Below are 14,882 nucleotides of genomic sequence, written 5' to 3' on the forward strand. Positions count from 1 at the left end.
TAGAATAAATGAAACATAAAAAAAGAAATATAATAAATATTAATCCAACTATATCAACAATCACTTTTAAATGTGAATGATCTGTATACACAAGAGACTCAGATAAAGTGATAGTAAACAATATCCAGTAGTATTTTGTCTACAAGAAATTCGTTTTAAATATAAACATTCAGATTGGCTAAAAGTAAAAGTATGAAAAAATTATATCACATTAATGCTAATCCAAAGAAAGCTGTTGTAGTTGTATTAACTTCATAGAAGCAGACTTTAGAACAAGGGAAATCATCAGGGATACAGAGGGGCATAACATAATGAAAAAGAAGTCAATTCCCCAAGAAGATATGGAAATATTAAAGGCAAATGCAACTAAAAACAAAGTGTCAGAATATGTGAAGCAAAATGTGATAGAGATGAAAAGAGAAATGGACAAATCCACTATTGTATTTGGAGACTTCAATACCACTCTGTCAGTAATTGATAGATCAAACAGGCAGAAAATTAGTAGGGAAACAGGTGACCTGAACAGCACTATCAATCAACTTGATCTACTTGACATTTATAAAATACTCCATCCAACAACAACAGAATACATATTACTCTCAAGTGACATAAAACATTTATCAAGATAGAACAAATTCAGAACTATTAAATACATCTAAAAGAATAGAAATCATACAAAGTTTGTTCAAAAACCACAATGGAATTAAACTGAAAACCAGTAACAAGAAGGAAGTTAAAATATCCCCAAAATATTTGGAAATTAAATAACATACTTCTAAATAATTCACAAGTCAAATTAAAAAAGGCCCAAAAAGAGATTTAAAAAATATTTTTGTGGCTCTAAAAAAATTAAAATATATTTTTGACCTAAATGAAAATGAAAGCACAACTTAACAAAATTGTAAAGAAAACAGAAAAATAAAGTCAATGAAATTGAAAACAATAGAGAAAAATCAAGGAAACCCAAAGTTGGTGCTTTGGAAAGAGCAATCAAATTAATAAACTTCTAGACAAACTTTCTTCTAAACAAGAAAAAAGACAGAATTCCCAATATCAGAAATGAAATAGGAATCGTCACTTCTGATTCCCACGGACACTAAATGGAAAATAAAGAAATGCTTGCACATGTATACTGCACCTGGCAAAGTTATCTTTCAGAAATGAAGGAGCAATGTCTTTCTCAGACCAAATAAGTTGAGAGAGTTCATCACTACTAGACCTGCCTTACAAAAAATGCTGAAGGGAGTTGTACAAGTTGAAGTAACACGATCCTATGTGTAGAAAACCCTATAACCTCAACAACAATATTGTTAGAAATAATAAACAAATTCAGTAAAATTGTGCCAAGATGACAGACAAGCTTGGGCTGCTGTCTTCCGCCCTTGGTTCGATGTGGACAGACTCAGGTCCAGAGAGGGAGAAGGCCAACTCAGTGCCAGGAGTCAAGGTACTGACCCTAAGGGAGAACTAAGAACTCCCACCACAGAAGAGACTGGTCCCCAGGCTCATCCTACCCCAGCTGTTGGCCTTCGGAAACCCTGAGGCACGAAGGGAAGAGGCCTACTTCCCCCAGAAGACAGGAGACATTTTCAAGGAGGCGAGGGCTTTGATCCGAGGGCTGAAGCCTCAGTTCCCCAAAGGCAAGGCAAGGGGAGCGCCAGAAGTCAAAGTGAGGCCTGAGGGGTTTTCCCAGCCCAAGAGGAGCCCCACCCCCACCCCATCAGCCCTGGGATCCGACTCCTGCCGGGAATCCTCAGGGAGCTGGTCTCCTCAGGGGGCTGCCCTGGGGCAGCACAGGAAGGAGCCCAGCCCTGCAGGGTGTCCAGTCAGGGCAGCAGACACCTCAGCCCACGTAGAATGGCCCTGCTGGCGCCCCTTACTCTGCCTTCTACCCGCGAGGGCCCAACGGCTCGTCACCGGATGTGACGTGTCCTGACTTCCGCCCCAGAAGGGCGTTGAGAGCCAGTTGGAGCCGGTTGGGGCCAGTCAGGACAGGACTCGGGTCGGCAGAGGCAGACCTGCTGGGCACAGGTGAGGAGGCCGAGAAGGGCCAGAGGGACACTGTCCCCTGCCCCCTGCCCTGGGGGGGTGTCTCCACTCCACCACTGCCTTAGGGGCTTGGGGGCCCAAGGCCTCGTCTGTCGGGGCTGGATTCGGGTCACAGGAGGGGGTGTTCTGGCTCTGTGTGTGAAGGGGGGACCCTCATGGAGGGCCAGGGGCCTCACAGCCCAGATGGCAGCCCACAAACATACTCGCAATTCTCTCCTCTTCCTCTGGGCAGTTCCAGGAGATGGGAGCCCGTCAGGAGTGACTGCGAGGGACGGCCAGTGCCCCGCCCCGCAGAACCCACGGCAGTCTTCTCATGCTCCCTCCTGGCAGCCAGGGACGGGAAACGCCCTCAGGCCCCACCGCCCTTCCCCGTCTCCACCTCAGGGTTCTCCGGGAGGTGAGGGCCTTGGTCTGAAGGGCACCGCCCGTCAGGGAGCAGAGGAGCCCAGGGCCGCGGGGAGGAAAGACAGAGGCGGCCCGCAGCCACTTGCGCTTCAACCCCCTCAGGGGCCCCAGGCCACAGCCAGGCGCTGGTGCCACTTCTGTCCTCCTCCCCCGACCCCCTGCCTGGCGTCCCTGGGAGACGCCGGCCTCCACCGAGGGAAGTCGCAGGCCTGGCCAGGAGAAGATGAGGACTCTGAGTGGGCACTGCTGGGACTGCCCTCCCCCCCCCCCCCCCCCGCGAAGAGTGGAGACGTCGCAGAGTCTGGCCTCCCCTCCTGTCAGTGCTGGGGGCTGGGGGCAGGACGGTGAATGCAGCCTGAAGCATCCCTCATCTACCCCCACAGGGGGTGAGGGCTGAGGCGCATGTCTTCAGGTCAGTGGAGCAGTGGAAGCCCAGGCACTGCCAAGAGTCATTCAAGATGAGGACCCGGAATGTTTACCAAGGGCCCCACCCAGACCAGAACAGAGGGGACGCCACAGTGCCTGACCTTGCACACCCCGCCTTCTTACCCGTAATTGGTGGGCTGTGCGCGTGGGCTGTACCCTGAGGAGCTTTCTCAGGTCCTCCTGCTGGTTCTTAGGGGATAGACCAATTAGGAAAACAGGAGACTCCTAGAGCATTAGCTAAGGGAAGACCTGTTAGTATGGCTTTCGTCAGAGCCAATGGGGTTGAGTTTCTCACGCTCTTCCTATCTTCCTCAGATAATTGGCCCCCATCACTACCTCCTGCCCACACCCCTGCCTGCTGTCCCCAACGCCATCATGCTTCACAGTCCAAAGAGTCAGAGTGGCAAGCTTGAAGCAGGCCTTGAGGTGCAAAAAGAGGCTCAGGGCCTGGTGGGTGCACAGGTGCCTGTAGCTGAAGAGGAGGCCGCCTCCTCCTCCCTTGCTCCTTTCATCCAGGGCACCCCAGAGGTTGTACCTGCTGCTGGAACACCAAGTGTTCCCCAGAGTGCTGAGAGAGCTCTCGAAGCCATTCCATCAAGCATATCAAATGAGGGCTTCAGCACCCAAGAAGAGGATCCAAGCATCTTCCGGTCTCCTGAGTTTTTGCTCGGTAGTGTGCTAAATAAGAAGGTGGTTGAATTGGTGCAGTTCTTGAGTGTGAAGTATGTAACAAAGGAGCCCATCACTGAGGCAGAAATGCTGCGAGATGTCATCAAAGAGCAAAAGAATCACTTCCCTCTGATCTTCAGCAAAGTCTGTGAGTGCATGGAAGTTGTCTTTGGCATTGAAGTGAAGGAAGTAGACCCCACCAACCACACCTATGTGCTCATCAAAACACTAGACCTCACCTACGATGGGATGCTGAGTGATGACCAGGGCATGCCCAAGACCGGCCTGCTGATACTTATCCTGGGGGTGATCTTCATGGAGGGCAACCGTGCCCCTGAGGAGAAAGTCTGGGAAGTGCTGAATTCCATTGGGGTGTATGCAGGGCAGAAGGATTTCATCTACGGGGAACCCGTGAAGCTCATCACGAAAGATTTGGTGAAGGAAAAGTACCTGGAGTACCAGCAGGTGCCTAACAGTGATCCTCCACGTTACGAATTCCTCTGGGGTCCAAGGGCCCATGCAGAAACCAGTAAGATGAAAGTCCTGGAGTTTTTTGCCAAGGTCAGTGGAACTGACGCCACATCCTTCACATCCTGGTATGAGGAAGCTTTGAGAGATGAGGAAGAGAGAGCCCAAGACAAAGCTGCCGCTGGGGATAACACTGCTGCCATGGCCAGTGGAAGTTCCGGTGTCAAGTCCAGCAGCCTCTCTCGCCCTGAATGAGGTGGGAGGAAGATTCCCCACTCTGTTTTTGAAGAGGGCAATCAGGGTTCTAAGTGGTGGAGGGCTGAGTTGCAGATTTTATCTTTATTTTTGATCTTTAATATTTTCCAAACATTCTTCCTCCTAAAATATTTATTAGCTTTAGAGTCTAGATGTGTGAATGACATTGGTCACATATTTATTGCTTTTTGTCAGGTTTTAGAGTAAGAATTTTGCTATTCTGTAAAATAAATTGGGAAACCTTTCATCTTATTTTGTGATCTGGAACAGGATAACATGGCATTGGAATAGGAATTTCCTTAGAAACTTGCAAGAGTCTAGCAATAAAATAGATGGGGTCATTCAATAAAATAGGGAAAAAATGTAAAAGATGGCTATCCTAAGAATCCTGTATCCCATTTAGTCTGTTGTTCTGTAAAATTAAAGATACACATCTGGATTTGCTTGGCTAATTAAAGAAGATGTTAGAAATGAAAGTCCTGGCTCATTGGCTCATTTGTGCTTGTAAGTGGGTCTTAGAGGTGAGAGAAAAGCCTAGAATGGAAAACTGCTCCTGCCAGTTCCCCCAGGATCATGGAGTGCAGCCTCCACCTGGAGCAGGTGTGGAAGGCATCCTGCCCTCCTCTCCCCATGCCACTGAACACAGTGCGCACTCAGTGTTCTGTACACATCAACTGCAAACGTTTCCTGGGAAAAGCGTATTTCATTGAAGTGGTGCCCAGAGTCTGGCCCTCTTTTCCTGGCCTAGGAGAGCCAGAGCCCATACCACTGAAAGGACATTTTAGTTAAGTTATCTTGAGTGTAATTTGGCCAACTCTAAGCAAAAGCTAGCTTTTTGGTGAAGGTGAAAGGAATGAAGACAGTCGTTTGCATGGAAGAGCACCTGGGAGGGAGGGAGAAAAGGGGTTAGTCCTTGATTTAAATTCTGGGCGCTCTGCATTGCATTCTGCTAGGGAAGACCTCCCTGAATCCAAATTAAAGACTATATCCAGTAACAGGGAAAATTTACTGAGGTTTATTTACAGAGAAGCATTTTTGGCTCTCTTGTTTTGTGTCCTAGAGTGCTATATGTTCTCTTGAGATGCCATGGAAACACACACACACACACACAATCCCAGGAAAGAGTGATAGAGTCTGCAGTCAAAAACCATGTTAGAAATGACTGCTATTTATTAAAGATCCACTAAATGCCAGGCACTGTGCCGTGTGCTTGGCTTACATTATATACATTTCAGCAGTCCTGTAAGTCAGGGCTTCTTAAACCCACCTCACAGAAAAAGAACCTAAGGCTCATATTGGCCACTTGGCCATGGGGCCAATGTCACATCTAGGAAGTGACAGAGCTGGGACTCAATCCCTGGTCTGAATTCATCTAGGTCCAAGCTGTCCCCACTCCTCCCAGCATGAGGTGGGCCTTTTGTCCCTTAGTTCATTCTCTTCTCAACTCTATCGTGGCCACAAAAAGAAGAGCCTTGTGGTCAAGGTACTAAAAACAAGCCTAAAGAAGGAAGGTGGTGACAAGAATCAAACAGAATATGGGGATCGTCTGTGGGCTTTATTCACCTCCAGCCTCCTGCCTGAGTCCCAGGGCCCCGTGAGAGCTGGTTCTGCCCAGGTGCTGGCACTTTTGTCGGGGCCCAGCACTTTCCTGCATTACACACCCTTCCACTGGCCTCCCTTCATGTGCTCTCTTGTCCAACTCTGGAACCTGGCCTCCTGACCAGCTCATCACTTGCTCTTCTCTGAAGACTGTGCCCTGCTCCCAGTGGAACAGCCCTGGTAACCACCTTCCCCTGACATAGAGCATTCCTACTCCCTGTAGAAGCCCCCGACTGTCCTTTCTCACTTCCTGGAACCCCAGTAACAACAGTTCTTTCCAAGTAAAAATGCACTTAGAAGGATGCCTGAACACTTAGGTAGCCTTCCTGGCAAGTTCAACATGCTCTATAAGTAAAGGTTTTCAAATGAGCTGCTAAGTAGAGTCTGGTTTGCATATAATCTGCTAGTTCTTGGGATAGAACCCTGAAGTTAGAGAGGGTTTTTGAAACCACACTGATATTTACAGCAGTATTCCAATAGGATGTATTGTTTGAAACAGGCCACTGATTAACAGATGAAGGAGCCTGCCTAGATGATCAAAAACAAAGAGCCCCTCATAAGAGATTGAGGAAACACCATTAAAATCACCTTGTAAGCAAACATCACCAGGGCTGAATTCCTAAAATCTTGGAGTCCTCCTTGGAGGTGTACGGTGGTCCCTGGGTGGATGTGTTACCTCTGATTAAAAAGAAAAACTAGCCAGCCTTCCACTGCCTTTTGTATGCATATTCCACAGGAAAATCCTGGTAGGCAGTATGCTAGTAACACCCGTACAGGTATTTAAGAATGCTCGGTCATGGGAAGGGCGGCAGAAACTCACAAGAATTTGATTGTGCATAATAGGGAAGGAGAAAATTTTCAGGCAACCGAGATTATAGATGTTATTTCAAAGGGCGGTACAGAACTCCCTGCTAACATTTACAGGAGCCTTTGAAAGCCAGATGTGATCCTGTATTTGAAAACACATAGTAGACACATGAAAAAAAAAAGTTGGTTTTCTCAGAAACTCCTCCAAGAAAGAAATAGAGTTGTCATAACAAATTATAATCATTTTATTGACCACCTACTATGTGACAGCTTACAGGAGAGACTACAAGTGCTCATCTGCATCTTGTCATCCTCACCTTCCTGGGTGGTCCACTTGCAGTTAGGGAGGTTCAGTATACCATTTCCACGCTTCCTCTGCCATTCAGCAGCCAACATGAAGACCCATGTTGGGGGAGTGGCACTATAGGATGGAAGCAGCCTGGGTCCCTGGGTCACCTCAAAGCAGAACGTCCCTGCCAACCCACCTCAGGATTTATGGGCACAAAAAATAAACTTTCATTGTGTTAAGGCATCCAAATATCAGGATTTGTCTGTTGTACACGCTAGAAGTTGCTTTAACTGATCAATGTCCAGCATTTGTTTCTGTTGTTAGGCTTATTTAATATTTCAATTACAAAGGTAATTTTGCAAATATACTTATTGCGAAACATTTGGAAAATACAGACAAATCACGATTCTCCTCTTTACAAAGTACTCCCCAAATTCAGCCCTCTCAGAGGTAACTACAATTAACAACCTGATAGTATTATTGTAAGGCCTATTCTAGGCTATTCTATAGATATACTATAAAAATATATTGTGGTCTTTTTAATGTGCATGGGTAATGAAGTATGTATTCATCTGGCACTTGCTCTTGCCATTTAAATAAGATGCATGCAGGATCTCTCCATGGAAAGCATATATAAGGCCTGTCTCACTTTAGTAATTACTCCCTAGAATTCTGAAGTGTGTATTGTTATAATTAATAAAACACTTCTTCTCTTGATAAATACTAAGTTGCTTCCCATTTTTGTGTGATTAAAAGAACTTAAATCCACATCTTTGAAGATGAATTATTGGGCAAAAGTGTCATAAGAAAGACATTTAAATGTGGAAAATTGGATTAAAATGGAAAGGGTGTGAATATTTTAACTTTTTGTAAAGATTACTGAAACTTTACTCCAAAATGCTGTAACTCATTTCCTCATAAATTAATACCTTACATGCTCAGAACCATTTTATATTGGCAATCTTTCAAATTTGGGGCAAAATTATTGGTGAAAAAATATTGTTTCACTATTGTTTTAATTTGTGCCTCCCATCTTCTCATTAGATGAAGAAGAAAATTAACTTAATCCCTCACTCATATGAAGCTGGATTTATGAAGTGATGTCTTGGAGTTCCCATCGTGGCGCAGTGGAAACGAATCCAACTATGAACCATGAGGTTGCAGGTTCGATCCCTGGCCTCACTCAGTGGGTTAAAGATCTGGCGTTGCCATGAGTTGTGGTGTAGGTCACAGACACGGCTCAGATCTGGTGTTGCTGTGGCTGTGGTGTAGGCTGACAGCTGTAGCTCAAATTTGACCCTTGCCTGGGAACCTCCATATGCCCTAAAAAGACAAATAAATAAATAAAATGACGTCTTGAATAAAGGGGCTCTCGGGGCATGATGAAAAAAATTCTGAAATGTCATTTAGTGCTACACCTGTGGCATACGGAGGTTCTCAGGCTAGGGATCAAATCGGAGCTGTAGCCGCTGGCCTACACCACAGCCACAGCAACATGGTATCCGAGCCACATCTGAGACCTACACCACACCTCACAGCAATGCCAGATCCTTACCTACTGAGTGAGGCCATGGATCGAACCTGCATCCTCATGGATCCTAGTCAGATTTGTTTCTGATGTGTGACAGGAACTCCTTCCCCTTTATTTTGAGAAGCAAGGATTCAACCAGGATGACCAGGAGCCAGGGAAGGAGACCAGATAGGATACTTTCAGTCAGTGAGTCTCAATGAGAGCATCCTGGGAGAGCACTTGCCAGAGTCCTGGAGAAAGACCAGGTACAAAACCAGTCCAGAGAGACCCAGGCAGGCTGGGGTTCAGGGCTCTCCGAGTCTAGAGTTTAGTGTCAAGAAAGAGAGATGCTGGAGAACCTGGGTGGGTGGTGCTGGGTGCTTGAATAGGCTTGGGAGGTCTGGGAATCCTAGAGACCAGCTGGAAGTCTCAGCGTAGTCTAAGTAGGTAGGTCAATTGGAAGAGTGGAGTAGTGACATGCCAGACACTACCCCCTACCTTAGAGTCACTCCTTTGTCCTATTAGGAAGAGCACAGCTGCTCCCCTGCATCATTTGGGTGAGCTACATTTCTTGACATCTCTAGTGGTCCAATGCACCTTTGCCAGTGTCCCAGGGCTGGGAGCTGTCTTGATGCCTGCTAGAGGTTGGGAGTTTGCCCCTGGGTGCCGTGTACCCCTGGTAGAAGCTGGGGCTATTTGGATGAGTGGAGTTGGTGACTGTTGAGACAGGCCAGGGCCACCAAGGAAGAGTGGAAGGCAATGTGCAGCCACAAGGAGGGGGAGCCACAGAGACTGCAGCTGAAGGGCTGGGTGTGGACATGCATTGAAAGGCGATCCAAATGAAAGTCCTAGCTACAGCAATCAGACAAACAAAAGAAACAAATGAATTGGAAGAGAAGAGGCAAAATTTTCGCTGTATGAAGATGACATGATACTATATAAAGAAAACACTAAGGACTCCACACAAAAACTACTCGAACTGATCACCAAATTTAGAAAAGTAGCAGAATATAAGGTTAACATTCAGAAATTGGTTACGTTTCTGTATACTAACAATGAAATATTAGAAAAGGAATATAAAATACAATACCTTTTAAAATCTCACCCCCCAAAATTAAATACCTAGGAATAAACCTGACCAAAGAGGTGAAAGACCTATATAGTGAGAACTATAAAACATTAGCCAAGGAAATTAAAGAGGATTCAAAGAAATGGAAAGGTATTCCATGTTCCTGGGTTGCAAAATTAATGTAAAAATGGCCATACTACCCAAAGAAATCTACAGATTCAATGAAATTCCTAACAAATTACCCACGACATTTTTCACAGAACTATAAGAAACAATCCAAAAATTTATATGGAAACATAAAAGATCAGAACTGCCAAAGCAATCCCGAGGAACAAAAACCAAGCAGGAGGCATAACTCTCCCAGACTTCAAGCAATATTACAAAGCCACAGTAATCAAGACGGTGTGGTACTGGTACCAAAACAGACATATGGACTAATGGAACAGAATAGAGAACCTAGAAATAAACCCAGACACTTACAGTCAATTAATCTTCAACAAAGAAGGCAAGAATATAAAATGGGAAAAAGACAGTTTTTTCAGCAAGTCGTGCCGGGAAAACTGGACAGCCACATGTAAATCAAGGAAACTGGAACACACCCTCACACCATGCACAAAAATAAACTCAAAACGGCTTAAAGACTTAAATGTAAGATAAGACACCATCAAACTCCTAAAAGAGAACATAGGTAAAACGTTCTCTGACATCAACCTTACAAATGTTTTCTTATGTCAGTCTCCCAAGGCAACAGAAATAAAAGCAAAAATAAACCAATGGGACCTAATTGAACTGACAAGCTTTTGCACAGCAAAGGAAACCATTAAAAAAAAAACCAAAAAGACAACCTGTGGAATGGGAGAAAATAGTTTCAAATGATGCAACTGACAAGGGCTTAATCTCTAAAATATACAAACAACTTATACAACTCAACAACAAAAAAACCAACAACCCAACTGAAAAATGGGCAAAACATCTGAATAGACATTTCTCCAAAGAAGATACACAGATGGCCAACAGGCACAAGAAAGAAATGCTCAACATCACTAATTATTAGAGAAGTGCAAATCAAAATTACTCTGAGGTACCACCTCACACCAGTCAGAATGGCCATCATGAATAAGTCCACAAATAACAAATGCTAGAGTGTGGAGAAAAGGGAACCCTCCTACACTGTTGGTGGGGATGTCAATTGGTACAACCACTATGGAAAACAGTATGGAGGTACCTCAGAAAACTAAATATAGAACTACCGTATGACCCAGCAATACCACTCTTGGGCATATATCCAGACAAAACTTTCCTTGAAATAGACACATGTACCCGTATGTTCATTGCAGCACTATTCGCAATAGCCAAGACATGGAAACAACTCAAAAGTTCATTGACAGATGAAGAAGATGTGGTATATATACACAATGGAACACTACTTAGCCATCAAAAAGAACAAAATAATGCCATTTGTAGCACCATGGATGGAACTAGAGACTCTTATACTAAGTGAGAAAAAAAGTCAGAAAGTGAAAGACAAATACCATATGATATCACTTATACCTTGAATCTAATATATGGTACACATGAACCTTTCCACAGAACAGGAATTCATGGACTTGGAGAACAGACTTGTGGTTGCCAAGAGGGAGTGGGAAGGAGTGGGATGGACTGAGAGTCTGGGGTTAATAGATGCAAACTATTGCATTTGGAGTGGATAAGCAATGAGATCCTGCTGTATAGTCACTTATGATGGAACATGATGGAGAATAATGTGAGAAAAAAATATGTATGTATAATAAATAATAATAAAATTTTTAAAAAGAAAATACCCACCCCACCCCCCCAAAAAAGAAAGGCGATCCAGGAATTCCCCTCGTGGCTCAGTGGTAATGAACCTGACTAGGATCCATGAGGATGCTGGTTTGATCCCTGGCCTTGCTCAGTGGGTTAAGGATCTGGTGTGGCCATGAGCTGTAGTGTAGGTCACAGATGTGGCATGGTTCTGGCATTGCTGTGACTGTGGTGCAGGCCAGAAGCTGTAGCTCCAATTAGACCCCTAGCCTGGGAACTTCCATATGCCGTAGGTGTGGCCATAAATGGAAGGCAGGCAGGCAGGCGATCTAAGTGTTGTTCCGGCTCAGGCTGCCTCCCACCGATTCCTAGCTCTTGGGACACTAGAGGGCAGGTGTCCTGTGGCTTGACTGCTGGTCTACCACCAGATACTGTCTGGTATAGAGCATTATCTTCCCAGGCAATAAACTGGAGTATTTTAGGACTTATTTCATTCGCTTTCTCTTTCTTAGAGATCACTGTCCTTCACGGCCTGATGTCCAGTCAATTGAAAACAGTTTCATAAATTTTATCTGGATTTTTAGGTTTATCGGGTAGGAGTTCAGTTCCTGCTACTCCATTGCGGCCAGAAGCAGAAGTCTCATATTCCAAATTTTAAATCTAAATTATGTAGGTGACACAAATGTCCCCCCAATTTTAATCTTATCAAATTAAAGTCAGAATTGAAAGTCTGTGGGACACATTTATGTTAATATAGACGTACTTACGTAAAACCAGGAGAATATACACCAAAATAGCAACATTGGGTATTTCTCTCCTAGTGGAAATGTAAGTGCTTTCTTAATTTTATTTGTGGTTTTAAAAATTTCCAACATTTTGGAAACACACATGAATTACCTTTATAATTATAAATATTTTAAAATATGGTTTGACTGCCAAAAATAAATACACATCCTCTAGATGGTTTGTTTGCAAAAAGTTGATCAACCTCTTGCTGGATTCTACCCAGCCTCTGGCATGCCTACTGCCTGTTTGACTAGAAAGAAAAAAAAAAAAATGCTATCCAATTAGTCAGCTGTATGTAGTCATCCAACTTCCCTCACACTTTCAAAGACAATGCTGCACAGACAAGAATCTATCTCCTTCTTAAAGCCCTCTCTCCAGAAAAAGTAGCAACTTGTATTTTGTTTGTTTATTTACTTATTTATTTGGCTTTTTAGGGCCACACCCGTGGCATATGGAGGTTCCCAGGCTAGGGGTCCAATCGAAGCTGTAGCTGCCAGCCCACACCACAGCCATAGCAACTCGGGATCTGTAGCATCTTCGACTTACACCATAGCTCACGGCAACGCCAAATCCTTAACCCATTGAGCCCAGGGATCAAACCACAATGTCATGGTTCCTAGTTGGATTCATTTCCTCTGCACCATGAGGGGAACTCCTTAACTTGTATTTTAAAAGTGAAAATTGATTTACATCTAAATCATATTTTCCATGATATGATTGGATCTAATATTTTTGTGAAGGACAGTATACAGGCAATTTGGGGAGAAGGAATTATAATTATCACATTCATTACTATGAGTGTTATTTATCTCTCTTGTCAGAGCTCATAATAAATAAATCATGTTATTTAAAAAATACATTCTTCAGTCATTACTGCATTAATTTCAAGTTGTGCCTGAAAATGCACTTTTATTTTCTTAGGATTGATGCAGCATTTTCATTAGAATGTTTATCATTTTCTTTCATAGACTATTATGAACATAAAGTTTCTCTTACTCTTTCTCTCCCCCCCCCCCTTTTTTTGGCTGCATCCACAGCATATGGAAGTTCCCAGGTCAGAGATAGAACTGGAGCCTCCACAGTGACCAGAGAGGCTGCAGTAGGATCCTTAACCCACTGTGCCACAGTGGAAACTCCCAACACACAGTTTTCTTAACACATGATTGTGTTTCATAAAGTAAATATCATATAAAAAGTCCTGTAATTTTGGTAGTCTTCTCTACTGTATATGTGTTTTGTTGTTAGCTGTCTGTCACATGCTCATTTTCTGCACTCAACAATTCCACTATTTTTAATGGTTTCATTCACACACTGCCCTAACAAAGCCGTTAGAGATCATTAATATGATTCAATATTGTATGTGTACCTTAGGATTTTCTTATCACTGTATTGTTTGTTCCTTTTCGTTCTTTTTTCTTTCCTTTTCTTTGCTTTTCTTTCTTTTTTTAAAGAACAACCACATAACCTCTTTCCTCATGTATGCATTTTCTCTTTATTAGACCATGGCCCACTTTCTGAAACTAATCAGTCCCTGAGTTTTACCAAATGATTTTGATCCAAAGGTGTTGCTATGGATTTTTCAGTTGTAAAATATATACATACAATATAGAATAATTTCATAATCCTTTTTTTTCCATTTTGAAAGCATAGGTTTGCATAATCACCCAAAAAAAGATGCAAGTGAAACTGTATGTCAAGAAAAGAAAAAAGAGAAGTAGTAATAATAATATTAATAATAATAATAATAAGGTGAGTTAATAAGCACTAAGAGCTTTCCCAATTCCATTTTTCACCAACACCATTTAGTAAATTGGCTCGCATTTTCCTCCTGCAAATTTAAAAGTGCTCCTAACATTTTTCCATCTTATTATCTTGTTTCCTTTATATGCATTTGCTCTGGATCTAAATATTTGATCACTATTCTGTATTTTTAAATAATTACAAATTACTACTATAAGACATTTATCTATTTATGATTCTAAGTATCCTATCATTTTGTCCTGTCTTCAAACTTCTGTGTTTTATGTTATTTTCTCTATATGCAGTTTCATATACTTTAAACTATGTCTGCACTGGACTGAATATTTGTGTCTCCCCCTAATCCGTATGTGTTTGGACAGGAGGTCTTTGGGAGGTAATGAGGTGGTGAATGTGGAGACCCCATGAACGGGACTGGTGCCCTTATAAGAGGCCAGAGGCCTGGCTGGTTCTCTTTCTGCCACGGAAGGATACTGAGAAGTTGGCAATCTGCAGCCTAGAAGGGGGCTCTCACCAGACCCTAACCATATGCTAGCACCATGATCTCATCCTTTTAGGCTTCAGAACTATGAGACATAAAGTTCTGTTATCGATAAGTCATTCAGTTTATGGCATCTTGTTAGAGGAGCCTAAGCTGACTAAGACAGCGTCCAAAGCCATTGCTCTGTAACAGGCTTTTTAAAACATTATCGGGAGTTCCCGTCGTGGCGCAGTGGTTAACGAATCCGACTAGGAACCATGAGGTTGCGGGTTCAGTCCCTGGCCTTGCTCAGTGGGTTGACAATCCAGCGTTGCCGTGAGCTGTGGTGTAGGTCGCAGATGCGGCTCGGATCCCGCGTTGCTGTGGCTCTGGCGTAGGCCGGTGGCTGCGGCTCCGATTGGACCTCTAGCCTGGGAACCTCCATATGCCGCAGGAGCGGCCCAAGAAATAGCAACAACAACAACAACAACAACAACAAAAAAGACATTATCGGATACTTCAGCTTCTTCGATCTTCTCAAAGGAACAGT

General features: G+C 43.6%; 1 protein-coding gene across 1 annotated transcript; it reads left to right on the plus strand.

Annotated features, from left to right (window-relative positions):
• Positions 1 to 3,198: 3,198 nt before the first annotated feature.
• LOC125118581 (putative MAGE domain-containing protein MAGEA13P) lies at positions 3,199 to 4,510 on the plus strand. The gene has a single exon (XM_047765232.1). It carries the CDS (start codon positions 3,256 to 3,258, stop codon positions 4,270 to 4,272), a length of 1,017 nt encoding a protein of 338 aa, XP_047621188.1. The 5' UTR covers positions 3,199 to 3,255; the 3' UTR covers positions 4,273 to 4,510.
• Positions 4,511 to 14,882: the final 10,372 nt, after the last annotated feature.

The sequence above is a fragment of the Phacochoerus africanus genome, chromosome X (genome assembly GCF_016906955.1).
Source record: "Phacochoerus africanus isolate WHEZ1 chromosome X, ROS_Pafr_v1, whole genome shotgun sequence".
Taxonomy (NCBI): Eukaryota; Metazoa; Chordata; class Mammalia; order Artiodactyla; family Suidae; genus Phacochoerus; species Phacochoerus africanus.